Source organism: Aquila chrysaetos, chromosome 3 (genome assembly GCF_900496995.4).
Source record: "Aquila chrysaetos chrysaetos chromosome 3, bAquChr1.4, whole genome shotgun sequence".
NCBI lineage: Eukaryota > Metazoa > Chordata > Aves > Accipitriformes > Accipitridae > Aquila > Aquila chrysaetos.
Window position 1 is genome coordinate 29,937,189 of NC_044006.1, and position 27,368 is coordinate 29,964,556.

Below are 27,368 nucleotides of genomic sequence, written 5' to 3' on the forward strand. Positions count from 1 at the left end.
GGCGGGGCGGGGGGGCGAGGAGCGAGCGCGCGCGCGGCGGGGCAGAAGCCAGGCCGCCGGTGCTGGACGGGCGGGCGGCACCCGCTTCCGGAAAGAGGCGGGGCGGTCGGTTGGCAGCTGCTTCCGGCAGAGCGCGCGCGGGCGCGCGGGGCCCCGCCCAGGAGGGGCGTTGGGGCGGGGCGGGGCGAGCCGTTGGGCGGCGGTGAGGGCCGGGGGCGGGCAGCCGGCTTTGCCCCGCGGAGCCGACCTCCGGGACCGGGTCGGGGCGTGCTCCTGGCCGCAGCTGCGGTCCCAAGCGGGGGACGGGCCCTCAGCCTAGGTCAGCCCAGTTTGGGGGGCTGCGTCGCGCTCATCCCCGCGGCACGTTAACTCGGGAGCCTAATGGTGGCAGAGTGCCCGCTTCTCCGCCTTTGTTGCAGCCGAATCTTTTAAGCGAGACAGTGAGACAAACATCGTAGCTTCATGTCTGCTCCTCCTTCCCCCCAGCTAATCCCCGATCTGGTGAATAGATGAGGCATGTTCTGCCATGGTAAGGAGATAAGTTCCTGACATCTGTCGCTGGATTTATACACACAATTACTTTTAGTGGTGAAAGCAGAACATGAGCTTTCCTCGAGGGACGAGTACAAGCTGAGGAAACATTTAATATACTGAGTTTAAGAAGAATTGTCACTGGCAGAAGGGAACATGAAGCACTGAGATTGTTAGGTGCTTTTTGTATAGTCGTGGACCACTCCGTGCATGAAGGGTTTTACAGATGCCAAACAAAGCGGGGAGATACCAGAAGAGAGTTTCCATGTTAGTAACAGTAATTCAAATAATAATAATGATGCCTTAATAACTGTATATTTCACTATTAAATCATTGACTTAAGTGGGAGCTTTGCATAAACACAGCATGATTTAAACTCGTAATGTAAGTGGTGTAATGGAATGTAAGCATAATATAGAAATTGGCAGCTCAGTACGAGTTTTTGTTTTATCAGGCTGTAACCATTCAGGGACAACACAAATTGGTTCGAGCCCTCCCTTCCTCCTCACAATTACTTGACTGAAGGCAGTTTCTAAGTTTGGAAATTCCAGTTTTTATCACCTCAGCTGGAAATCTTCGACCTCGATGTTCGCATCATGCAGCCATTGTGCTCTTATTTGCAAAGCAGGCACACTTTAAAATCTCCCTTGTTCTCTGTGCTCAGTTTTCTGCAATTTTTGACATCTCGGACATTTAGCCAGTGTTTAGTCCATCTCCCTCTAGGATTCACTTTCATTTGCCTCACATTTCAGTATGAGCTAATTTTTGCATATTCCACAGAATCTGAGAAACTGATAGCAATAAAGGAGCAATCCAGATGCAGTTTGTCCTGATTAAAATACCAAAATACATTCATTTACACAAAGAAATGTTGGATTCTGTTAAATGGGGGGGGGGGGGGGGTGGGAAGGAAAGCTGGCAATACTGAGTCTACAGAACAGCCAAAATAAGACACAAAACAGTTTGGATATTTCATGACATGGAAAAATGTACATGCTAGATAGGATTAGCCTTTTCATGAGACCACAAAAATGTTGGAAGAGTCTTAGCATGACCCTGTACACGTATTGATTCAGGGGTCTTCAAGAAATCCTGGCCCAACATCTGCAGCCCTTTGAGTATCTATATACTGTATTACTTCTTAATACATATTCCAGAACCCTTCTGTTGGAAGAGTGGCTGAGTCATAGTTAAGGTATCATTAATACTGTGGTCTGCAGCCATTCAATACTTCCTAGAGCACAGAGAAGCCAAGAATGATTATTCCCTGTCTTCAACACCTGCATTCAGTCATGCCCTGAAATCCCACAGTTTTAAAAATCATCAGTTGCGGGAAAGGTGTCACTGGTGGTTGACAAAATGCACATGCAGTCACTCCTATTCTCCCTCTCTTGTTCCCTTCATCTTTTCTTGACCAGTAATCGTACTCCTTCCCTTCACATTGTGTGCAAAGGAAGCTCCATTGCTGAAGTCAACCAAGTCTTTGTATTGATTTTAATAGCTGTTTGGATCGTGCCTAAAAAGTATCAAAGACATTCTTTTGGCCATTAGTGCTATGGTTCAGATCAGGAGTACACCTCTGAAACTAAGCTCTCGACTGTCCTGATTTACTCTGCTTTGATTTGCATTGTTGAGTGGTCTTGGAACAGGCAAACTGGATTTGTGTAGGGCAGGACACTGAGATGCACTGCAGGAGTGCACCTTGGGCACTTCCACTGCTAATGGGCATTCTGTCCGGGACCAGACTAGAGCTAGTCCAAAATAACCTCCTCCCTGTAATATATACAGTGTGATTGCCAGGACCTTGATACCAACTCTTTCACTCTGTGGAAATGCCCCTTTTGCACCATGCTGCTTGTTAATGGATGTGGCCTTTGTCCTTTTGATCTCCCTTTAGAACTACCTTGTTTAAGACAACAAATGTAATTTTATTTTGAATTTTTGTCCCATGGCCCAAGCTGCATATTGTAATGCAATAAAAAACAGTTTATAGTGTACCCCTCATCCTCTGTTTGTAAAATGCCCCCTGGCACCTTGCCTAAACCAAGTGGAAAAAATGAGCTCTTTAATCCAAAACTAACAGAAATATTTCCATGAAAATGCATTACATTAATTCAATTCTTAGCAAGTGACCATAGTGACAGTATCTCTGTAGCACCCGTGACATTTTAGGGTGTGACTCTGGCTCCTCAGTGTAAGAGAACAACCGGTCAGAGGAGAGTAGGTATTGCAACTATTCCTCTCCATTGACCGCATAGGAACTTAGGGTTGGGCAGCCCAAGGTAGCAGCACGTTTGAATTGCTCACTGATCTTTGGTGTTTAAATACTACAGCAGGCACCTAAAACCCTATAGACAGTGTAGTAGACAGTTGCAACGTGGCCCGAAGGATGTAGTGATTGTCCTTTGTTATGTATTAGCATATGTGCCAGTACAGCTCTGCACATAAAATACTTGCAGAGAAAAATTACAAAGTGTAATTAAGCAGAGTTGTAATTAATTGTGTCCTAGTAGTATTTGCATTATGTACCATAATACAACTAAGAAATCAACTGATACTGACAAGAATTTTATTTATTTTAAAAAGCTAAAGATAAGGTGGACATGTCAGACAAAACACGTCTGAATCTTTGGGAAAAACACTGATGTGCAACTTCCTTTCCCAGGGAACAAAAAATACTTGTTCCCTTACTTTAGCACACATTTTACAGCACACAATATGTATCTAAAGTATGCATAATTTAACACTGTAATTTTATCTTAGATTTCTGTTGACATGAATGAATGAACCATGTTCTTTGGAAAACAACCTTACCACGCATGAAACTTCTATTCCTCCGTCTAGATCTTAATAAATCATCCAGGGTGAGAGAGACTTCATTTTTCTAAGGGATGAAATAGAAAGGGAACAAAACCACTTCCCGGTTTTTGAGGGCACCCCCCTATTTCAGCCCAGAATCGATTAGCCTGGCTTCTGCTGGGTCTGTGGGTGTGCAGGCCTTTGTGTTGTGAAGTATTGCTGAACTGAAATCAATACAGGGAGGTAGGATTTCCTAGTATTATGGGTAATTTCTTCCCATAATATGCTGGTGGCACAGCTGTATTAGAATTTATTAGACAACGTTTTATTACCAATGCATAAAAATGCATTAAATGTATTTGTGATTTAATGGAGTTTCTAAGTAGCAGGACTGAAGAAAAGAAACCACCCAGCTCAAATCCACCATGTATTCTGGGGAGAATGACCCCCCCAACAAAAGGAAAGAGCTAGAAGCTTTCACCTGCCTCCAGTTTGTACCAGTTGTGAGAAATCATAAGTAACAAGGAGTGAAGAATATGGTAAACTGTTGCTTGGCTAATTATCAACATACTCATACTTTCCAAGTTTGTAACTCTGTGTGCTTTTGTGTGTGTTTATGTAAGGGATGGTCAGGTTTTAGGGACATACTACATTTGAGGTATTTAACTGGTATGCCCAAGTGCAGGCTTGGTACGTAGCTCCCACTTTACACAACAGAGAGCAATGGCTGCCTTGAGAGGGTGCTGCATGTATTGGGGGATTGAATCTCCTTCTGAGTATGCCTGTTTCTCTCAAAAAACTAGCAGGAGAATCTGATGTGACAAAGCTTATTTTGGTGCCTGCTGTTAAGCAGTACAACTCCAGGTCTTAGGGGACAGCCTACTGGATTGGGATTCAGGTAATCTTAATTCTACTCTGTGGTGCTTTTGGCTGGGATAGAGTTAATTTTCTTCATAGTAGCTGGTATAGGGCTATGTTTTGGATTTGTGCTGAAAACAGTGCTGATAACACAGGCATGTTTTCGTTACTGCTGAGCAGTGCTTACACAGCGTCAAGGCCTTTTCTGCTCCTCACCCCACACCACCAGCGAGCAGGCTGGGGGTGCACAAGGAGTTGGGAGGGGACACAGCCAGGACAGCTGACCCCAACTGACCAAAGGGATATTCCATACCATATGACATCACGCTCAGCATCTAAAGCTGGGGGGAAGAAGAAGGAAGGGGGGGACATTTACAGTGATGGTGTTTGTCTTCCAAAGTAACTGTTACGTGTGATGGAGCGGAGCCCTGCTTTCCTGGAGATGGCTGAACACCTGCCTGCTGATGGGAAGTAGTGAATGAATTCCTTATTTTGCTTTGCTTCTGCACGCGGCTTTTGCTTTATCTATTAAACTGTCTTTATCTCAACCTACGAGTTTTCTCACTTTCACCCTTTCGATTCTCTCCCCCATCCCACCAGGGGGGAGCGAGCAAGCAGCTGCGTGGTGCTTAGCTGCTGGCTGGAGTTAAACCACGACATACTCTTACAGTATCACTAATCTGCTCTGATCCTGGCCAGTCCACTGTCTGTCTGTTTCCCATCCTAACTTTCATCTGCCTTTTATATTTAGAGGTTAAGCTCTACAAGGCAGGAATAGTCTTTCTTTCTCTATGCTTTTGCAGCACATACAACCCAGGGAGTATTTTTGTGATGTGCACAGATAAACATCAGCTATTCTCAAAATGAAGCAGTCCAGTCCAGATATTGAACACCACAAATCAACACACACACACAAAGGTTGTGTGGGCTGTTGCTCCTACTACTCTTGCTCAATGCAAAGACATCTTAATCTGCCAGCTGACGGAGGAGCTTCCCATCATCTGTGACTGCCTCCAAACCTGTCACAGGTGTCCCCCTACACTTGCAAACAGATTCATGCTCCCTAAAAACAAGATAGTGGGATTACTGTAATAAACTGTTGGGATGATACTTGCATTTGCTTAGCTCTTAGCTGTCCAAATGACATTATTCTCAGTACTCCATCTGAGCTAGTCATGGTGCTTAGCACTCATAGCTTTCTTACCGTTTTGAAAAGATAATCTATCCCCGAATGCTTTGTGCCTATAGAGAAAGTGCAGTGAAGTGACTTGAATAACAATGAATCCAAGAGTAATGATGAGTTTGCAGTCATTCATCTTGTCATTCAACAGAGCTAGGAGAGATTACATCATTCTAGTAGGTGACTAGGAATCTGGAAATCTGAGATTTGAGGGTTACAGTACAGTTGGTTTGTGAGATATTAGAATAGACAAAAACATTATTAGGAACATAGTTAAAGAATTACCAAATGTAAATATATACAGGCACTAAAATGTATAATACAATATTTATTGCATGTATTTATAAAAAGTTTTCATAGTTTAATTAGTTTTGGTTTTATAAGATATGAAAAGCAGTATCAAATTGCTTAACCAATATAGAAGAATGTAAAATATGTAGTTTATAGGGAGTACCTGTCTACACGACACTGATGTAACATCTTTACCTGGCATTTGTTGGGATTGAGCTCCTTTATGGTATTGTCTTTCCTGAAAAATATGTCCTTCCCACATACTATTTTACTGAAATCAGTATTTGCCACTGTGTGCTGTTTCTTTTTTTAGTCTGCATGTTATATAACCCATATCCTGATATATATTCAGTCAGAGCACTTAAGCCTAACAATCATCTCCAAACCAATATATGTTTAAAATAGCTCAAAGTAGACCTAAAGACACTTCACTTTTCTGTCATAACACAAAAAAATTGTAAAAATATTTTTTCTAATCTTAGAGTTGTTTATATAATTATTTCTCTCATCTTTTCCTTTTTACCTTTTCTGCTTTCAATGTCCTTCCTTTTCTGTTGCTCCTGTTTTTCATACTTTATATGGTTTCACACTTACTTCATAGTTTTTACATGTCTTTTTACAGCCTTTCCTCTTGTGTTTCTCCAGTCTCTTTCCCCATCTCTTTCTTTTTCTCTTTCTTTGAAGGTTTCTTTCTTACTTCTGGTGGGGATGTGCTATAGTGAAGTCAGGTAAACTGCAGTTTGGTTTCTAGTTCTGTGGCTGTGGCCAGCTTCAGGAGTCACTTCCTCTCCCCATCTCTCTGTTTCCCAATCTGGAAAAACAAGATAATTAAACTGCCCTCCTGTGTGGTTAACTTTGAGACATACAGGTGGAAATCTCCTTTAAACACAATTATTCTCTTCCTCTATTTCACCTCTTCTCTACCTCAGTAACCTCCTCAATGCTCATCATGATTTTCAGTTCCTCAACTAACTCTTAGCTCCCATTCTTCCCCCCCTTCTAACAGTAACATTTTCAATGTGGACATTCAACATATTATGGTTATTACTAATTCTGCAGATTATGTTCCAGCTGTATTCACTTTATTTCTACCTTGAAGTAGAGCTGTTGCAGCTCTTAAGTGATGGGTTCCATTGATTTCAGCTGACTGATGTCAGTAAAGAACATGAATGATGGTGCAACACCTGATTTTAGTTACAAAAATGATCAGAAGAGTCTTGGAAAGATGAGAGATGTAGGATAAGCAACAAATGTTCGATTATGAACACCAGTTATAGTGTCCTATGAAACCTTGTAAAAAGAAAATGTGCACATGTGAAGCCAGCCCTCCCATTCATGAGGTGATTTAAATCATGGTTGCACGTCTCTAGTACCTTTGGGAAAAGTCTTAGACAAGAACTACTTGGAGATTATAATACTAATGTCAAGGAGAAATCAAATGTTAGCTGTATCTTGACTATGCTCTGAGGAAAAGATATGCCCTGTCAGTGTCAATGCATTTCTACATCTCTCTCTGTTTGCTACGAACCATTTTTTTGATGTCTGTCTAAACAGCCTTTGGCTTTGAAGGATCTTAATCACCTTCAGTGAAGGAGTAGGAAACAGTCAAAGCCTGCCAGTGTTAAGTGCCTCAGATTACAGTGCCAGAAGTGCTATTCAGTAAGTCGTGAATTAAAACTGGTTCAGTCTATATGGCTGTAGTGAAATAAAATGCAGACACCAACATTCTGATGTTACTCTCAGGAACAAAATATTTACACTCCATAACTGTGGAGAAGATGTAGAGAGTGAAGGAAAGATGACAAAACATATTGTAGTATTTATGGGTTGTAAAGCCATAAACTATAGACTGTATCAGACTAAGCTATGATTCATAAAAGCTAAGCAGCACTGGGTTTAGCCTACCTTAGATAGAAGAGCACCTAGGATACATAAAGGAATTGTTTGAATGCTCACCATTTTTGATAAACACTGATTCACATTCCAGTTACATGCCCATTTTATAGCTCTATCACTGCTGATCACTCTAAAATCCCATGGCACTTTGTGAAAGAACACAGTATTACCTCTGATCTCCTGACCAGGTATCAACTCAATCACAGCAACACCTTTTACGCATCCTGCAGTTCTAACTGGAACCACTGGTTTTCACTGACTGCCCCAGGCCTCAATTCTCTATTTAGACTTACTGTGGGCTGTTATGTAGTTGCTGTTTTCTCTGATCAACAGTTCAGCTGAGGGTTTCTGGAAAGATGCAATTTCAAGAAAGTGCTGGAAGCAGGCCAGTAAAGATATTGCTGGTGATTTATTTTTATTTTTATTCTTTAGATGAAAAAAGATCAAGACTGGATGTAAGATTAGTAGAAAAAAGCAACCTTCAGCCCCCAAAAAGAAACCAGAAACAAAAAAATACACCAATGTTGCATTGAATATGGAATTCCTGGAATCTTTTCCAAACTGCTGTCATTAAAATGTATCAACAGTATGCAAAGTTTTCCCTTGTTCTGTATTAAGTCTAGAGTATTTTCACTGAAACAAATAGTTTACTTGAATTCATGCAAGAATATGAATGGAAAATACATTGACGCTTTCTCAGAAAAACAAAGTGCCATTCAATGAAATGGAAAAAACCATCAGAAATGCAAGAAGTATGAAATTACAAATGTTATTTTCATATGAATCACAATGTTCCCAGGCGTGCATTGTAAAGCATGTTACGGAGTCAGGAATTTAGCAAGATGCGGAAAACCATTACAAAAATAAACAAAGTGGTAATAATAATGAATTTCTTAAAAGGTCCCTAAAGAAGCATACCAGTTTTAACCCTTTAAAAGGAGATAAGATAACCTCAAATTATTTGAGAGTAAGAAAAGATTTTTTTCTCTGGGAACAACTTATTTTGTAACTATGCACATGAAAGTTTCTTTCAGCAGCAGTTTTTGCTGAACAAAGAGAGTGATCTAGAGCAGGTAAGCATGTAGAATTCATGTGGTAATTCCTATTATCTTTTATACTAATGATAACGCTTGGCTAGCTGCTCTTTTTTTTTTTTCATGAACTGACCCAGGTAAACATTTGTGTATCTAATATGCCTGAGATGCTATGATTAGAACATTTTTAATTATTCAGCACTCTTAACTCTTCTCTTGAGTGTGTTAATTTGATACGACAGTTCTGAATACTGGAACAACACCTTGATCCGAGGAGCTTTCTGACAAAGCCTAAGCTGCTGTTTCTCATGTATGATCTTAGCCAATGTTACAATTTTATGTAGATATGAAGGCTACTACTTGTCTTGGAATATTTGTTATGAAAACCTGGCACTATATTGCAGAAAAATGATACAAATTCATCTACCTACATACATACATTGGAGCACAATGGAAAAGGTTATTTTGTGTTTAAAAATTAAAGTGAATTTTAGGCTTATCAGCCATGCTGGACTGTGACTACTTAAACTTCAAGTCCTCTGTTTATTTGCAGAACAGCTATTGTGTAGACAAGGTAAGCAGTGGCATGTTTCCCTCCATTATTTTGGAAGTGTTCTCTTCAAGAGGGTCAGCAAATATTTTACTTTTTTGCTTATTCAGGACATGATCAAACCACTGGAGTCAGTATCAAGATCACAGAGACTCCAATGAGCTCTGGATCAGGGCAAACATTTATGAAAATCACCACAAAAATATTAAACACTACCAAGTTGTGGTATGTCATATATGCACACACCCATTCACATGATCTGGACTGAGGCAACCTACTTACTTTACATGTGCCATAGTACATGTTCTTGCCCACCAGAAAACATTTCAATACATTGTTCAAGCAAATCCAAGCTAAAATGCCTCTCTACAAATGCTGAAAACATGTTTTTAAGTGGATGCACCAACTCACAGCTAAAGCTCATTATAATACCTATAGTCACTTCTAATGTCAGTTTTAAAAATAAATGAATATTTAATAGCATAAACCAAGCTAATAATTTTAGGGAAGTGTGATCTACCATAAGTGTGGAATTACATCATCAATTTCCTTGATCACCTTTCACCTCCTTTGTAAAAGCTGAAATGCAAACATATTTAACTCTTCCAGCTGCATTGACTTTCCCTAAGTAATATGCTTGATACCTGTCTGTTTGGAGACAAATACCACTTTTTGGCACATACTTTGTACTTCTCCTGGGATTCCTAGGTTCACACATAGTTTTTTCTGTAATCTTAGTGAGGCCACCAGACTATTTCCTTTCTGCTCATGTACCTGCATACAAGTCCAAGATCATCTCCTTTACATGTTATGAGACTGTTTCAGGCACTGCAGCATGACTGGTGACAGCTGAAAACAGAAAGTATGCTGTAAGACATCTTGAAATGCTGCCACACAGGGTTTATGTAGCAGACATGCTCTTCTTGCTGTAGACCTGGCATTCCCTGGTGACCAAGTTTCAAGCTAGTGCCTATACAAAGGTCCAGGATTAAACCTTGAACCTCACACTGCCATCGTGCACTGATTCCTATGTACAAGGAGACTAACAATACGAGGTGGCCACAAAAGGATGCAAAAATACAGTGCAAACATTATAGATAGCTATAGTATCTTTCCTCCCCACCCCCCACCCCCCCCATCCACCCCTGAACTAGACTAAAAGCTCCCTTGTGGAGTGCTTCCCTGTTTTGCTGAGTGATTGTTGCTATCATACCTCCTCCTGCCTTTCTCAGTTAAATTCAGCCTTTTCCTGACAGTGCTACACCTTCTGAAAAGGTGGGGACAGACATTATGCCTTCTCCTTAGGACTTAGATGTGGAAGAGCATGGCTGACAGGGTGCTTCACTCCTGAAAATTAGCAGAGTTGAAAGGTGATGTTGCTGTGTTTATTAAGCTTCTCAAGTTCAAACACCAACCCCTGGGGACCAGTTTTGTGAGGGAGTAAGCCTTCTGCCTTGCACAGCACCTGTGGGTGCTGTGGTGCAGGTGCTACAAATAGGAGCCCTGGTTTTTTGTGGTGTGGATGCAGATGGAGGTACAGGGTGGGCTCCAGCCCTCCTGTAGACATCAAAGTGTGGGTGGGTGGGAACATTAGTGGGCGCATGTTCCTCAGTGGGGTGCTTGCAAGAGCTGGTTGGGGTCCACTGCTTTCTGTTTGTCTAGCTGGTGGAGGTGGCCTGCTTTATAGGAGAATGTGGTTTCTGCTCTCTCATCCTCCCAGCAGGAGGAAGATGTTGTCAGCCCCCACTCAGCATACCTGCTTGGTGTATGCAAAGGGTATAGCAGTCCCTCTCTTAGTCTGTCTCGCTCCCCCCCCTTGCAGTACTGCTAGGTCACAGAGGACAATTCTCTGTGGCTGTTGTGCCCTCTCGGTCAAAGAAGCGCTTTGTAATGTTTCTTCTGGTCCTAGGAGGCAGAGCAGAATCAGTGGCATGTTGCAGGGATGCAATTTCCTCTTATTAGTCAGTCTGGAGACTTCCTGCCTGTCTCAGGTTGATGTATTAAGAAGTTTACTCCAGGCTTATTCCTGATGGAATTAGTGGTTATGGGTGTACCATGTCTCAGCAAAAAACTTTCTTTGAGCCTCTGGATTCTGTGTAAGGCCAGAAAGAATGTTTATAAGGAGACTGATGATGGACTGAAAATGTTCCTTCTGGCCCCGTTCTCCTTCCTTGCTATCCCAATGAGAAAAAGAGAAAAAAAAAGTAGTCACAACTCTGCATTGAGATTATCTCTCTGCAAAATCATAGAATAGTTTGGGTTGGAAGGGACCTTTAAAGGTCATCTAGTCCAACCCCCCTGCAATGAGCAGGAATATCTTCCACTAGATCATGTTGCTCAAAGCCCCATCCAACTGGCCTTGAACACTTCCAGGGATGGGGCATCTACCACCTCTCTGGGCAATCTGCTCCAGTGCCTCACCACCCTCATCATAAAAAATTATCTCTAATTTTTTTATCTCTAATCAAAATTAGCTCTAATGAGCTCTAGGTGGGTGTAGAAATCTGAGTGCCTAAAACCCATGGCAAGGCCTTGGTATTTATTAACAATACAGATATGAGATTGTGCATAGGTAAAGAAAGCCTAGTTGTTTAGCAAGCTGAAGTTTGGGCTGCATCTCTGTATTTAATATTGAGAATACTTGCCTATACAAAATCTCCCCCTGCCCTTTTTCTGTCAGAAGTCTTATAAAAATTAGATATTTGTATGCCAAAGTCAACTAAACTTTTTTTCTGCCTCCTCTTTGGAAGCATAACACCTATGACCTTACCAAGTTTTTATATTTTTCCTCCTCCAACTTTTCTGTTTGACAATGTAAATACATGCTGTTATATTTAGAATATTTTGACATGTTTTTCAGGTGCTGCGAGAACTACTTCTACAAATGCTTTAATGGAACAGTTGCATTTAAAATACCAACAAAAACCATGGACTGAAACTCTGAAACTTGTCCATTTTTGCATGGTAAGAATCGCAGATTAGGTGAGAGGATATGTGGTGTAAGAGCAGGTTGTCAAGATGGTTCAAAAACTGCTTGACTTAAAAAACAAAACAAAACCAAAAACCACCCCCCTCTCCCCCCAAAAAAACCAACCCAAAAAAACCCCACCCCAAAACCCCCCAAAGCTGGTGCCTATTACAGCCTGGCTCCTGATTTTTCTTACAACGGTGGATAGAAAAGTTTCCTGCGTTATTTTAACACTTTAGAGGTTGTTTCTTGCATTATTTTAACTCTTCAGGAATTAGCACTGATTTTCTTAATACTTTAGGTTATTTTCCATTCATTATAATTAACATATTCATAGTATGTAAAGACAATTTCTTGCCCATAGGAATGAGAGAAAAGACTGTTTTTCAGAAACTGGCCTGAAACCTGCTATCTAGACTCTCTCCTGCAGTGATATACCTTAAGTCGTTCCATGTCTCCCACCCTTCCAGTAGCTAATTATATTTAAGAATCATCTTTGTAAAAAGCACATTAGCATAACTGCCGTGAGCTTAGTATAAAAAGTCACATTTGTTTCTATGCTTATTTTTATTAATGCTTAACTAAAGCCTTACTCTGAAAACAATGTCCTGAGTGAAAACTTTTCAGCAGCGAATGTTCTGTGTGAATTGAAGTGTGAAGTATGAGAAGTTTTCAGACAAGAGCTAGAAGAGAAGCTGGGAGAGTTTGCTTGCTACTTAAGTTAATATCTTCAGCTGGAACTTGCACCCTGAATCTAACCAAGTACACAAGTGGTGCTTACTGATCTCTCCTTTTCACTCAGGCAGATTCCTCCTAAAATAAAAGTCTAAGTATTTTCTTAGTTGATCTCTAGTATCACAGTGAAATTGGCTGACACAGCTTGTGTTCAGCTCAAAAGAAAAGGGAATGGAAAGCCGCTCCCTGGTCCAAAGGCCTCTGATATATAATTACTGCACAACAGGGTCTTCATGAACCAATTCAGTGCTGCCACTTTAGAGATAGCTGCAATCATAGGTCACCTCTATGTTTGACAAAAAGAAATAAGTAGTGTTTTGTTGTACTGGGCATCGGTGTTCTGTGTCTCGCATGCAGTGATACTCCTTTTTGGCTAATAATTTAAGTAGTCTTTCTCTGTCTCTTGTTTTCACAAATGTGCTAGGATAAGCCACGGCCTGTCAGTAATGCTCCAGATGATCCATTGCGCTCTTGCATGGAGAAGATACAGAGGACATTAAATGGTAACAAGCTGTCAGATAACTCAAAGGGTATTTTAATATTCTATGGAAACTACCCATCCTTCTCTACTGGTGATGTTCTGCACAAAGAGGTCAAACGTACAAACACAAAGGTGGATATAACACAAGAGACTTGTGACTCATCTTTGGGCTAAGCCTTCAGGCTATAGCTATTCTCAAAGTCTGAGAATGAGCTCTACCCAGCACAGCACTTGTTAATCATAGGGTAATAGTTGTCATTAATAACAAGAAGTCATGCAAGAGATACTATTTTCTCATTACCTAAATCATACGCTTTAAAGCAGGATAATACTAGTTCTACTTCTTGATCATTGCAGCCTGAAATAACATTTCTGGTTTTTTGCAGCTAAATCTTTGTTTTCTGTGATGAACAGATTGGAATCTTTATCCAAACAAAAAGGGTAAGTTTGTTTACGAATAAATGCAAATGAACAAGCATGGCCCCAAGTCCACTGAGGAATACCATCTGGATGGCTTGTCAACAATACTTTTTTTTAGTTCTGTGTTCTAATGGAGTGTATTACTTGGAACAGGCGTAACTGCCTATTTTGATTAGCCCTTTGTGGAGCAGGTTGTTGGGTGAAGAGAGGGCATGCATGCCTAGGTCCCAAAGCTACAGACTGAGGTAAATAGTTTTCAGCAAAACAACATAGTAATGCAAAGAGCAGAGCACAAATGTATTGCCTGGTTGGATAGTTTTCAGAAGCCGAGCCAAGGAAGAGTTATTTTTGAAGCATCCCTGGTGTCTTTTCCCACGACCAAGTAAACTATACTCATTTCCTTTCTTCACGTGACAGAAATTTTAGATATACAAGTGTGGGTTTTTTGTTTGTTTGTTTTTTTCTTTTTCCTCTTTCCCTCTTCTCAGGCTTAATGCTCATGTTAGCCCCAGTGGGACTGTCTGCTATATAACGTCGAACATGTTTTATGTAGAAGTTCAGCTGGAGAAGGATGGAAAGGTGGTGGATGTAAAGTTGGCTCACCTTGGAGAAGCTCCTGTGGTAAAGTTAATTTTCTCTGTCTCTCACCTCCCTGTAGTCTTCCACCTGGCCTCCAGCTGTCATGTCAGAAAGTCTTTGGCTTCCTCTTGGTCTTGTCACACCTGCCAGCCTGTGCATGACACTAGCTACCTCTTTAGGCATCTGTCTCACCTAAACTTACAACCCTGTTACAGATATTAAGCACTGTAGTGCTAAATGTTAGGGTAAAACTCAGCTGACATGCCCACCTTACAAGAATTTTATAGTACCTTGCATAAATATTTGGGTTGTCATACTTCGATGTTATCAATATACAGTAAATAACAGGCTCTTAAGATATTTTCCTGCCAAGGTGTAGTGCAATATATATTCCCAAAGGATGTCTTGGAGCTGTTACCAGAGATTCTGTTCTTCCTTCTGCCTTCTTTAGGAGTATGTGTATTCCAACTAAAGGGGATGTTTTTCTTGCAAAATTTCTCATTAAAAGATTGGCAAAATATCACTCTGCAGTACACATACCATGTTCTGCAGTTGTTCAGTGTTACAGACAATCCTTCAGATCAAAAACGTAACAGCAAGCTGTTGCGGGGTGGGGTGGGGGGGGTAGCATAAACTCTAATTTTATCAGTAAGTATCCAAATCATTACAATAATTTGGAGTTAATTTAGTCCCTTTTTTCAGTTGCAGTCAGCCCAGAAATTTCAAGTTGTTCTGTTTAACCAGCACAGGGCTGTTGATCACAGCACAGTGAGTGCTGGACAATATTATTAGGATGAAAATGCATATCCAGGGAATTTTAGCACAGTAACTGCCAATAAAAGAAAAACTGGCAAAGTGCAATTTTTTTTTTTTCTGGAAAGAATTTATCAACAAACTATTTCTGTTAATTTTATCCTCTTCCACAGAGACTTTTTTCTTCTAATTATTATATTAATATCATGTTTTAACTATTGTAATGTTAGTCTAATTTTTGTTGGTTGGTGGTTTTTGGGTTGGTTTTTTTTTTTTTTTTTTTTTTTTTTTTTTTTTTTTTTTTTAAGCTAACCATTCAGCTAATCAAAAGTCATGGGAAACAATCTTATTACCAACGACATGCTTTTAAGAGATGTTTCACAAAGTATGGTAAGAAACATGAAACTCCTCTCTCTTATTCCTGTAGGTTTGTGATGACTTGGTGCAGCATCTAAGGTAAAGAATCATGTGCAGAGTCTCTTGTTGAATGGAAAGGAATTCCTGAGTCTTGTGTTTCTCTGAGTGTTGTGGAGAAGTCAAGGCTAGGATGGTTTCTGTGTAAGAACTGAAGAAGAAAAAAAAAGAAAAGAAAAAAAGAAAAAAGCAAGAATCAGGAAACAATAATATGAATCCAGAAAACAACAGAAGAACTGACACCCTTGGGGATTTAATTTTATGTGGGACGTTGGTTCCAGTGCTCCATATTGAAGGTTGGTGGTTGTTGTAACTGCTATTACCCACTTCCAATTTGTAAATTCAAGGCTAAAACTGAAACAAATATAAATATGAAAAGATACTCCAGGCATTACTTATTTCTCAAGCCATTCCACTGAAAACAGCTAAATTGCATCTGCTTCAATGGAGTGAGGCTCTAGCTGCCAGTTGAACACAGCCTTTGAATACTGGCATTTGTGTTGATTGCAAGAATTGTAGAACTACTTGGACCTGTAATTCTGGAAATGGACTGATGATGACAATTCAGCATTGGCAGATTTACAGATCCAAACCAGATATTACTTTTCCCCTTCTCCTTCCATAAAATACTAAATAGTCTTTGTATTGTCCTTATGCAAATATCTCAACTACATGTCCTTCAGGCTTCTGTCACAGCAATGAAAGCAAGGTGATATCACCTGGACTGTTTTTCTTTGCAAATGCGTAGAAGATGTTACTTTAATTTTCTCATGTAGCAGTAGGGCACTATATATTTTTTTTTTATTTTTAATTTTTTTTATTACCACACTTTGTTCTATATGAATAGTTGCTGTTCCAGGTCAGGCAACCACCTTAAAAGTCCATTTAGAAGTTCTCCAGCCAATACGATCAAGGTTCCAGGTTTTGCTAATAATGAGTATATTTAAGAAATTGGATTCTTACTTAAATAACTTGGCAGAACAGTTGAGAGGGCAAGTAAAGAGAAAAAGAATAATCATTGACCTTGCATATTTCATCTCTCTTCTATGTGGACTTGAATGCACCATCAGTTTTTCCAGCCCTCTCTTTCCTCAGAAATGAAGTTATATTATCTTTATGGGTGTAAACAGCTATGTCTTGCATTTCCCTAGGTTTTTGACTCCCAGTGATGTTAACTGCCAGCAGTTTGGCTCTGAGTGATGGCATATAGTTACCATTGGCACTGTTGGTACTACTTGTCTGCCCTCCTGTCTTTGTTAGGATTTGGCACGAAGTGCAAGTATCACTTCTACACCTCTTGGTGTAGTATTTTATTTGGTTGTAACACTGTTGTATGTGTAATGTTTCCTGTGAGTCTCAAAGTAACAAAAATCATGATGAACCAGCCAGCTAATGCAGAGGCTGGTGCTGTGTCTGTGCCTGTACCTGCATGCCTGCTTCCCTCCATTTTCCCTGCTTCACCGCTAGTCCAGTTGGAAAGAGCCATGGAAGAGCTGAGTGACTTGTTTAGGTTTCTGTTTGTAAAGGATTTGTCCCAATGTTAAAGTCCAGGCAGGCTTATTTGGTCTCTCTGCTGATCCACATTGCAGCCACATCTGCACGGAAGGGGAAGGTGTGTTTTCTTGAGTACTCTTGTGTTTTCTCTGTGTGACTGCAGCACTAGAGAGTTTAGTAAGGCTTGTAAAATCCACTTAAGCAGGTGAGTAAATACCTGGTGGGTTAGTCCGAGCAGAGCTCCAGGCTATCACAGCTAGTCAGAATCTGCAGGAATTCAGGGTTTTGAGCAGTCTGAACCATTCCTTCACAAACTTATGCAAGCCACTTGTCCCCTGTTCTTTTTTGATTGATGTATCTATCAATTGTATTTAAGATCTGTTTCTCTCACAGGGTGCTGTGAAGTGCAATATTAATATACTCCCTGATATTTTGATGAAAAGAACAATGTACAAGTGCATTGTATTAGGGAAGTGTTACTACGTGACTAGCTTTATTGGAACATTAGGAAAAGTGCTTTGCAGCTGATGAGCTGTCAAATTTGTGTATCGTGCGCATCTATTGCTTTCAGTAGTGTGTATTTAACCAGTGTCAGCTATAACTACATTGCTTTTTTGCAACAGAGCCAAGGATTCACATTTCCTGCTATCTTCTTTAAAAGCAGTACTGCTACTTGTCAGATCTGATAAGGAGGGGGCCTATGTCACTCTGAAATGGTGCTTTTTCTAGCAAGTTAGATATAAAAGACTTATTATCCATCTCATTTAGTAGCGTGATAGCAATTGTTTCTTTTTGGTAGGATGAAGAACTACGATGCCTTTGGAAAGATTCTAGAAGACCTGTCAAATCTGTATCAAATTCCAGGAAACAGGTTGCAACTTATTTTTACTTGAAAAACTTAAAATTCATAGCGTAGCTTTTGTTTACTTACAAAAATAATAATTTGTCTTCTCTTTCTCCTAGTGAAATGAAAGCTAAGGGATACTTTGCTTTGCAGGCCCTTGAAAAAGATCTTTATTCAATGTCTCTTCTAGACAGGTAACTTGAAGGCTACCTCTTCCTCCCTTTCCCTCCACTCCCACGCCTTCATTTCACTAAAAAACAAGTTAACTGATCTAATTATAGAGCAGGATGTGGAAGGCTAATGAGTTTTCTCCTACTGGAAAGCTTGAAGCCTTTCTGCAGTTTGCCAACCCCAGGCACGTCAAACAAGACTATCTACTGAACTCCTGTGCTTTATCTAAGAGACTTGCTGGGAAACTGGTTGGTTGCAGAGCTTGGGTGTGTGCACTTGTGACCACCCACTAGGAGCAAACAGTGTATCTGAAAGCCAGCAGTCATGTTTAAATCTCCCTGTGGCAGAAGTAAAATATACCTTTTGGGGGTCCTGCTGTTTGGGTAACTCACTTTGTGCTCAGGTTTTAGATCAGGAGTAGTAGATGCTAGCTTTCCTCCTATCCTTCCTTTTCTCATTTCTCCCTTCAAAGAGTAGGGTTACAGACAGATGGGGAATGTATTTTCCTAAACCCTTTGGTAGTTGTACAATGACTTTCATTCTTTTCAGAAAATCAGAGTTGAGGTCAGTGCTTTCCTTCTGGATTTTTGAAGCATCTTTTCTGATATCTTGCCCATTAAGTACTCTCGGCAAGCATGGCCTTCTGTAATGTGAAACACATTCTTGGCTTATTTTTCTACAGTGTTCCCTTATGAAGCATACTAACTCCATGAACAAAAAAATATACTATATCCTTGCTGATCACTGACATCTCAGTAAATATTATTTATGAGTTAAATAGATTATTTGTCCCACCTATGATATAAGTTAATGCACTGCAGAGTTTTAATACACAGTTATGTGATTGTATGGCTGTATGTATTCAGCTGTACAATCACATCTGAGGTTAGAGATTGGTTGGTTGAGTTTATCCAGGTTACTTCCTCACTCCTTGCTCAACCTTCCGCTCCAATATTTTTTTTTTTTTGTCCCTCTTCATTGCTGGTAAATAGCACATCAAATTGCAACATGAAACAGCTCAGATACAGGGTTGAAACTGGAAGCCCAAGTCCTAGGAGTGATGCATGAGTGGAATGATGGTGTTTTGGAAGCTGTCATAACAAATGGAGACACAATCTACTTCCAAGAAAGCATTGTCTCCCTTTGATTAAGGGTGCAAATTATCCTTTACATTAGCCTAGCTAGCACTGCAACTCGGGAAACACTAATCAAGGTGTGTTTTGAACTAGAACACAGGATGTAAACAGAGTTACTGAAGTACTTCACGGAAAAGTAGGACACCTGGTGCCAAGAACTGGAGGTGATTTTTTTTTTTTCTTTCCTTTTCTTTCTTCCTGGATTCAATGAATTGTAATTAAAAACCCTACTGAGTTGATCTTTGTTTACAGTAAAGATCCTCTATTATAAATTAAACATGCTGTAGGGACTTACTGTGTCTGTATTCTCAGATAGTGTAGAGATACACAGAAGGAGAAAATACAAAGAGGCCAGGTCATTTATCAGCTGCTGCAACATTGACTTCGCAGCAGCTGAAAAGCAAAGCCAGCAATATTCTGAGGTTATGTGGGAAACCACAGTTTGGGAGTAACCGTGAGATGACAGTGGTAGTAGCTGAGATAATAGTCATGCTGCCTAAAAGGCAAATACAGTCAGTTGGTAAGGTTTTTTTGGTTCATCTACGCTGTCAGAAGTGTGCTTTAACCGTTAATGTGTGATAGTTCATAAAAGTACCTCTAATACATGCTACTGCTATCCTATTGCACAGCTTGATGTGAGTGTCCCTTATGCAACTACCACAAATTTCCCTTCTATTTCAGACTAGTTACTGAAAGATAGCAGTTCAGCTAGTTTTTTTTTAAGGCTGAACAACAGGTTATTGTGCAAGAGACAGAAACTTAATCTAGTCTTTTCAAAGATGTCTGATGACTTTATACACTGAGGGTTTAGCTGTTAAATGCTGACTAAGAAAATGCTGTGATTTGAACATATACTGTAATTAGAGATGTACTCTTACGAGGAATCCCCTTCTGCCCATCTACACTGCTCTTGGTTTTTTTCCTCTTTGTGTCCAGATGCCTAGCTTATTTCCTCTATTGACATGTGTAGTAACCATTTTTTTTTTTTTTTTTAATTCCTCAGGAACTCCTATGAACATTGAATTTTACATTTCTCCCTATCAAGTTTTGGAAGCAGAACTAAATCCTGGTAAAGCTAGAAAAGTAGAAATAACTAATGTGATAACTTTTTCAGCACTACCTGTTTCGTTAAGCAAAGTTCATTAATGAAACTCAGAAATACGATTTAAAATTCTAGTTTAGCAGAGTGATTTATGTGATGCACTTTAGCACAATTATAACATACATCAGGAAACTACTTTCCCGTATCTTGGCTTTTGACCCAAATTGAAGTGAGAGTGACATCAAACAAAATAACTGACTAGCCAGCATGAAAATGACTGGTGGTTGCTTGATCTGTTTCATGGCATGTCCCAAAAGCAGCTATTGCTGCTATCACCATCTGGCAACTTTGGCATTTTGGGTGTGGTCTATGCAGGCTTCTCCTTGCTGCCCAAGCCATTGTGGCTGTCAGTTGGGCCTGACCTTTAAAAGACCTTACCATTGTGTGTTTTGTATGCATAGGATTAATTTACACTGACAGGAGGAAAATAATGCAGTTCTCTTTCTCCCTCAGGTTCCCAGGTATGTGGAATAAAAACAGTTGTAACTATTGAAGGCACAGATACGCTCCACAAACTTCCTCTTTCTCCACTGCTTGTAGATTCTAAAGCTGGAGAGGACAGGTGAGGCTCTGGACACTTCTCAATACAGAAATGGACTTAGAAGTCATTGGCATTAACCTCAGCATAACTTACATTTAGCCTCTGCTAAAACAGGAAGCTCCTTTTTACTGATGGCATTATGCTCCATACCAACACCCTCTATAACCTGTGGCTTTTACAGTTTTCCCAAACAGACTTCAAAGTTATTGTGTTCATATTTAACTGTGTCAATTGCATTAAACTATGGATTTATTCATAGATTTGAAGCCAGAAGGAGCCACTGGAACAATATTATTTAACTTCCTAGTATTCAACAAGCAACTCCTGCATGGTTTCAGAGTAAATAAAGCATATATTGAGTGATATTACACCTTAACTATACAAAATAGTTTGTCATCCCACCATGGATACTGACATCTTATCTCTCTCTACTTCACTGTTAGGCTGGAGGGAAAGTCTGAAGTAATTCTCCAAAATAAATCACTATAGAACAATTTATAGCAAACACCCTTGTGCACTGTTCCTCAGTTTCTGGTGGCTCTCTTTTCCTTTCTGCCAGTCTTCTTATTAACCTTGTTTTAAAATGTTAAAGGCTATAGTTGCGTTTATAAAGGAAAACTTTTCTCAAGACAAAGTATGGAATGTAGTAAACTACTAGGGATCTGACCGTGGCCTTGCACTAAGAGTCCTTGTTATGTCAATTCCTGTAACAAGCTTTCATTCGGACTTTTTTTTCCCCAGCAACCCTGCTTTTTTGCCACTGACTGATGAATTCAGCATGGATTTGCCAGCTTTTTTTGTGCTGAAGTTTCACCAGCCTATTCCTATGTCCTCATCCAGTATTGAAGAGATACAGAGGCTCACAGGCATGTTATAATTGTTTTTAAGACTAAGTACTTCTGTGACTATGCATGTCTTATTTGCTTTTTATTTCCCTGTGTTAATGTTGTAAGAGGAAAAACTCGTTTCTGGGGAAGAACGTGTTCTGTTCTATCAACCTAAGTGTAACATTTTAGCAACCAGTACAAAACACAAAAGCTCTAAGAAAGATATGACAATTACAGGCAAAGCTGTTAAACACTCCACCTCAAATTCCCATTAGTAAAAAAGGGAATAAGAAAGGAGATTGTTTTTGTCTTTTCAAAACATTGGTTTTGTTTTTAGTATTAGATTTCATGTACAGTCATAACCTAAACGCTAATAAAAACAAATCACCTGGTTTCAGGAATTCAGATTACTGGCTTGAAACTAGCTCCTCTATATGAGCTGATTGTTCAGTCTACTCTTAAAGAAAAATGCAGTGAAGACTTGTCTACACAAAAATCCTGTTTCTTTGTGGTGAGTATAATGTGCATTTGACACACACTCTGCCCTTGTGCAAAATATATACTGAATTACATTTCCCCATAAGCAAGCAACACAGACTTCCCAGAATCCCAACAGTATTTAAATGGTCTTTAGGAAATAGTTCGAGTTATTTACAAAGCAATACTAGACCCTTTCAAGTAAGTGTGCTTCTCATCCTCATTAATGAAACACTGTGTGCATGGCTGCTGAAGTCATACTAATTTGTGTGTAACCCAAATATTTACTCTTCTAAAAATTGCTCAGAACTTTATCATTAATGCCTTAAAAAGAAGGAAACTTATTGGCTGGTGTGAGAAGCAAGTCCCAAGATGGTACTTACCTAGATTTTTGAAGGTCTTTATCATGCTGCATATCACGCTGTTTTAACAAAAAAGTTTTGTTGATTAGGTAACACTAGGAATACTGATTCCTTTTAAAGGGACTGGCAGGAAGAAAAGCGTAAAGTGTTACAACAGTGATGTCAATTACTATCTAGAGCCATGGTTGTTTAACTGTAGATGGCTTCCCTTTTAGTAACTGTTTTATTAACAATTTTTAATTTAGGCTATATTAGATGTAGAGGAGAAGTTTTAGAATAGAAAATGGTGGCTAAGATCCTTCCTGCCAGACTTACTTACTTACATACAGGGCAACTACAAGACAAACTTCAAAGATTTTTTTTTTTTTTTTTTTTTTTGCTAGGAAACCTTAATTTTGCAATTCATTCAAAACAAAAGAATAGGGCACTTCTTTCTCTTCTACTAGCAGTGTTAGCAACGCCTATTACCTACATAGGTCTTGGATTTTGAGGTGGTGGTACAAAAAGTAGCAGTAAGTTTACACCATGCTAAAATACGGTTTAGCTAAGCTCTTCTCTGTAAAACCCATAAGATGGGATGAATTTTTCATTTCTATCAGATACATGTGAAAGGCTCTGTAGCTCTTCAGCAATTCCCTAAAATATTAGTACTTGCTGGGAGATTGTTTTGCTTCTGAGTTTAAAGATTTTATTTCTAGAAATAAATTACTAAATTGAATTCTAACCTTGAAAGGAATGTAGGGGAAACCTTTTGCTCCACGATCACACGAGGAAAAGCTCTTTTATTCTGCTCTTCAGCTTTTCTTAATGTAGACCCTGCTAATTAACTGCCCTGCCCTGTTCTTAAGGTGACAGTTCCCATTTGGCATCCTGAAGCAGATAACACAATATTGCACTTCTAATTTTGTCACAGAATCACTGTCAACATGGACAGATAGCAAATTTTTCTTACTATCTCTTCTTTTCCTCGTCTTCAAATGAATCATCGGGAGATATTCTAGCCAAACATGCTCCTCCCAAGAAAGCAGTAGTGATGGAGGGAGGAACACCATATGACACCCTGAAGAGATTTCAGAAAAAACTGCTATCCTATTTGTACAACCATCAGGCAGCAGTACTATGGTATTCTTCTGAGAGAAGATCTTGGTTGTTAACATTTCTATAGCCTATGAGGCTCTGAAGAGTAGTTGGAAGAATTGGTGGCACTTGAACTCCTGACCACTTGGCTCCGGGTATATTTGATATTTGCCTAATTTGGATGCATTTGGGAGGGAGAGTGGACCTTTTACCTTCCTCTAAGGATTGTATTTCTACTGAAATGCAGAGAGACATGACGGACATGCTAGAAGTCTGTCTTCCAAAATTATTTTTGCTCTCAGATTGTGCAGTTGCCTGATAACATCAAGCTTTACTTTCTTGTTTTCAGTGCTTGAAATATCACCATACTTCTTGTTCAGTCTCTTCCAGATTGCCCAAAGCACTGTTACTTCATAAACAAGGGCTCAGAAAAATCAGATTTAGCAGGAGCCTTCATCAGTAAGATCCCATTTAGCCATCCGAAGTGTGTGCCTGGTGTAATAGAGATTCTTCGACATCAAGTGGCATATAACAGCCTTATTAGCACCTGTGTCTCTGAGAAGCATATAAATGAAGGTAAATCATGTGGTTGAAAGTAACAGCAGAGTATTAGCGAGAAACTAGCTTCTAAGCAGGGTGTTAACAGATTTACTGCTCCCTTGCCAAAATTGTCATTACTTGTGGAGTATTTTAAATGATAAAAAATCCTTAATTCCAGTATTACACTCTGTTGAATATTTAAAAAAAAAAATCTCCTAGGCCCGACACTTCTATAAGCATAAACTAAGTTGCCAAAGTAATGAATAATTAGATTCTACTGTATCAGTGTTCTTTAAATTCTGGTATGTGATTCAGCCAGAGTCCAGGTTCAATGGGTGGATATCACTAAATAGTAATTTTATTTCTAGATGATTCAGAACTGCTTTACTTTGAAGTGGTACCACACAAGAACACCAGCTTTTCTGTCTTTTTCCTTCATCCTGTGAAAGAGAATTTAGCCTGTGGTATGTGTGGAATAATTGATACTGTCCTCTTTATTGGGCTGACAAGGTACTTGGTTCTATCTAGGCTCTTGCACTACACTTCTCGGTTACAAATACCTTCTAAGGGCTACTCTCAATGGTGTGCAACCCATGAAAAACATGAAGTAGCACTTGTGCATAAACTGCTTACTAAGTGTTCTGTATTCAGCATAAAGTGAATGCAAATACTCAAATCCTATTCTGTCTTGGCCTGCAGTTAGTTAATAAATTATAACTTCTACTATTTCTGATTTAAGCATATTACGAAAAAGCAAGTCTTATGCTAGAGCATTGCTGCAAGCCCCTTCTCTTGAAGCATCAAAATGAAAGAATGGTTTTCAATGTTTGTAAAAATGTTTATTTTGAAATACTTATATTCTGTTCTTTCTTAGTGCTAATTGATGTTATAACCTCCAGAGAAGTCCAATGTCACCTTCATTTAAATCCTCAAGATCCAACTCTAAATTCTAGTGATGACTTTATAGCAAAAGCTGTGAAGCGGTAAGTAGTTTCATTTTATTTCCTAAGTTGGAATGAACCTCAGATGTCCATTTAATGGAAATATCATGTGCATTCATAATGCCATAAACTCAGCAACCAGAAAACTTCACTCTAGTAAAAAGTTATAATAGTGAGAATAAGTTACTTCAGTGTCTTAAGTATCTCCTTCAAAAATTTTAAGCATTAATAGGGATGGAAAGTGTTTCTTTCTAGTAGAAAGCACATGGGGTAGGAAAACACTTTTGAATGAAGAGAGTTTCACGTTTTATAAAGATGCTTTTTTCCTTTGTAAATATGCTTTTCTGAAGACTCTAGCTGATGACAGTCTCATGACTGGTATAACTTAGAATAGCATGGAAAGGACTCTTTCCACATCTACCTAATACAAATCAGTGCTTCTTTTCAGAAAGTGAGGTGTTGTGGTGGGCTGACCCTGGCTGGAGGCCAGGTGCCCACCAAAGCTGTTCTATCACTCCCCCCTCCTCAGCTGGACAGGGGAGAGAAAAAAATATAACAAAGGGCTCATGGGTCAAGATAAGGACAGGAGAGATCACTCACCAATTACTGTCACAGGCAAAACAGACTCAGCTTGGGGAAAATGAACTCAATTTATTACCAATCAACCAGAGTAACGTAATGAGAAATAAAACCAAATCTCAAAACACCTTCCCTCCACCCCTCCCTTCTTCCCAGGCACAACTTAACTCCTGAATTCTCTACCTACCCCCGCCAGTGGTGCAGGGGGATGGGGAATACGGTCAGTTCATCACATTATTTCTGCTGCTTCATCCTCCTCAGGGGCAGGACTCGTCACACTCTTCCCCTGCTCCAGCATGGGGTCCCTCCCATGGGAGACAGTCCTCCACAAACTTCTCCAACGTGGGTCCTTCCCATGGGCTGCAGTTCTTCACGAACTGCTCCAGCGTGGGTCCCTCCCATGGCATGCGGTCCTTCAGGCACAGACTGCTCCAGCGTGGGTCTCCCACAGGGTCACAAGTCCTGCCAGAAAACCTGCTCCTTGGGCTCCTCTCTCCACAGATCCACAGGTCCTACCAGAAGCCTGCTCCAGCGCGGGCTTCCCACAGGGTCACAGCCTCCTTTGGGCACCCACCTGCTCTGGCATGGGGTCCTCCACAGGCTGCAGGTGGATATCTGCTCCACTGTGGACCTCCATGGGCTGCAGGGGGACAGCCTGCCTCCCCATGGTCTTCACCAGGGGCTGCAGGGGAATCTCTGCTCTGGCGCCTGGAGCATCTCCTCCCTCTCCTTCTTCACTGACCTTGGTGTCTGCAGGGCTGTTTTCTCTTACATGTTCTCACTCTCTCTCCGGCTGCTGTTTCTGTGTCCCAGCAACTTCTTTTTCCTTCTTAATTCTGTTGTCTCAGAGGCGCTACCACTGTCGCTGATTGGCTCGGCCTTGGCCGGCCCGTCTTAGAGCCGGCTGGTATTGGCTCTGTCGGACACAGGGGAAGCTTCCAGCAGCTTCTCACAGAAGCCACCCCTGTAACCTCCCCCTGCTACCAAAACCTTGCCACACAAAGCCAATACAGGTGTACACAGCACATCTACAACACTGTCTCTGGCTTTTCTGAAACAAATTCCAAGAGAGGCAAGTTGCTGTAATATATGAACATATGCTAGAGAAAGGGCTGAGAGTACTAATTCATTAGGCATAAGCTAGTGCACAACTATTATCTATTTGGTGACAGCAAGATCACTGCAGGCTGGATTTTGACCTGTCTAATTAGCCTGCCCTGTCTTAAGTCACAGGATACTATTCCCAGAACCAGGTAACTCTACTGTTACAGTGGAAAAAACCTCCTCTAGTCTAGATAGTGTTTTAGAGAAGATATGCTCTGTACCTGTCTTATACAAAACATGAAAGTTACAATTATAAAACTCAGCAAGAATTAATATATTTTGATATTATTAGTTTAGTTTTTCATTAAAAGCACCCTTATGACTTTTTTTTTTTTTTAACCAAACCCTCCCACTCTTTCTATCAAAGCTTCTGTGCACTGCTAAACTCAAGGATCCAGCAGTTGACTCTGCTGTGTCAATACATGTTTCTTGTATAGGACATGTAGTTATATTGTAGTTACAATGTAACACCTATTAGGTTGTACAAGGCAAAAGGATGCAAGGAGGTAGTGCTGTTTTCCACCACACCTATCATTCAGGTGTCAGCCACAGTTTAAAAAAAGTAGTATGTTGAAGAATGGATGAAGTCTATAGCAGTGACTAATGTTTAATTTCTTCTTTCAGTTGCATGTCAGTCCCAGTTGTCATGAGAGCTATTTTCAGGAACGCTGCCAAGGTGAAAGC

General features: G+C 40.1%; 1 protein-coding gene and 1 long non-coding RNA gene across 2 annotated transcripts; one reads left to right on the plus strand and one right to left on the minus strand.

Moving 5' to 3' along the window:
* The first annotated feature begins 267 nt into the window (after nt 1-267).
* On the plus strand, nt 268-25,455 carry LOC115339398 (mediator of RNA polymerase II transcription subunit 1-like). Its single transcript, XM_030009374.2, has 16 exons — nt 268-529; nt 12,000-12,103; nt 13,267-13,345; nt 13,710-13,764; nt 14,232-14,364; nt 15,503-15,531; nt 17,783-17,854; nt 17,947-18,021; nt 19,228-19,298; nt 20,138-20,203; nt 20,690-20,798; nt 21,519-21,643; nt 22,003-22,115; nt 23,901-24,096; nt 24,429-24,524; nt 24,935-25,455. The coding sequence occupies exons 1-16, from the start codon at nt 517-519 to the stop codon at nt 25,045-25,047; spliced, it is 1,449 nt and encodes a 482-aa protein (XP_029865234.2). The 5' UTR covers nt 268-516; the 3' UTR covers nt 25,048-25,455.
* LOC121233207 lies at nt 15,424-22,505 on the minus strand. Its single transcript, XR_005932120.1, has 2 exons — nt 22,465-22,505; nt 15,424-15,640 (listed from the first exon to the last, which is right to left on the minus strand). It is a non-coding gene; the product is annotated as an uncharacterized LOC121233207 (long non-coding RNA).
* Nucleotides 25,456-27,368: the final 1,913 nt, after the last annotated feature.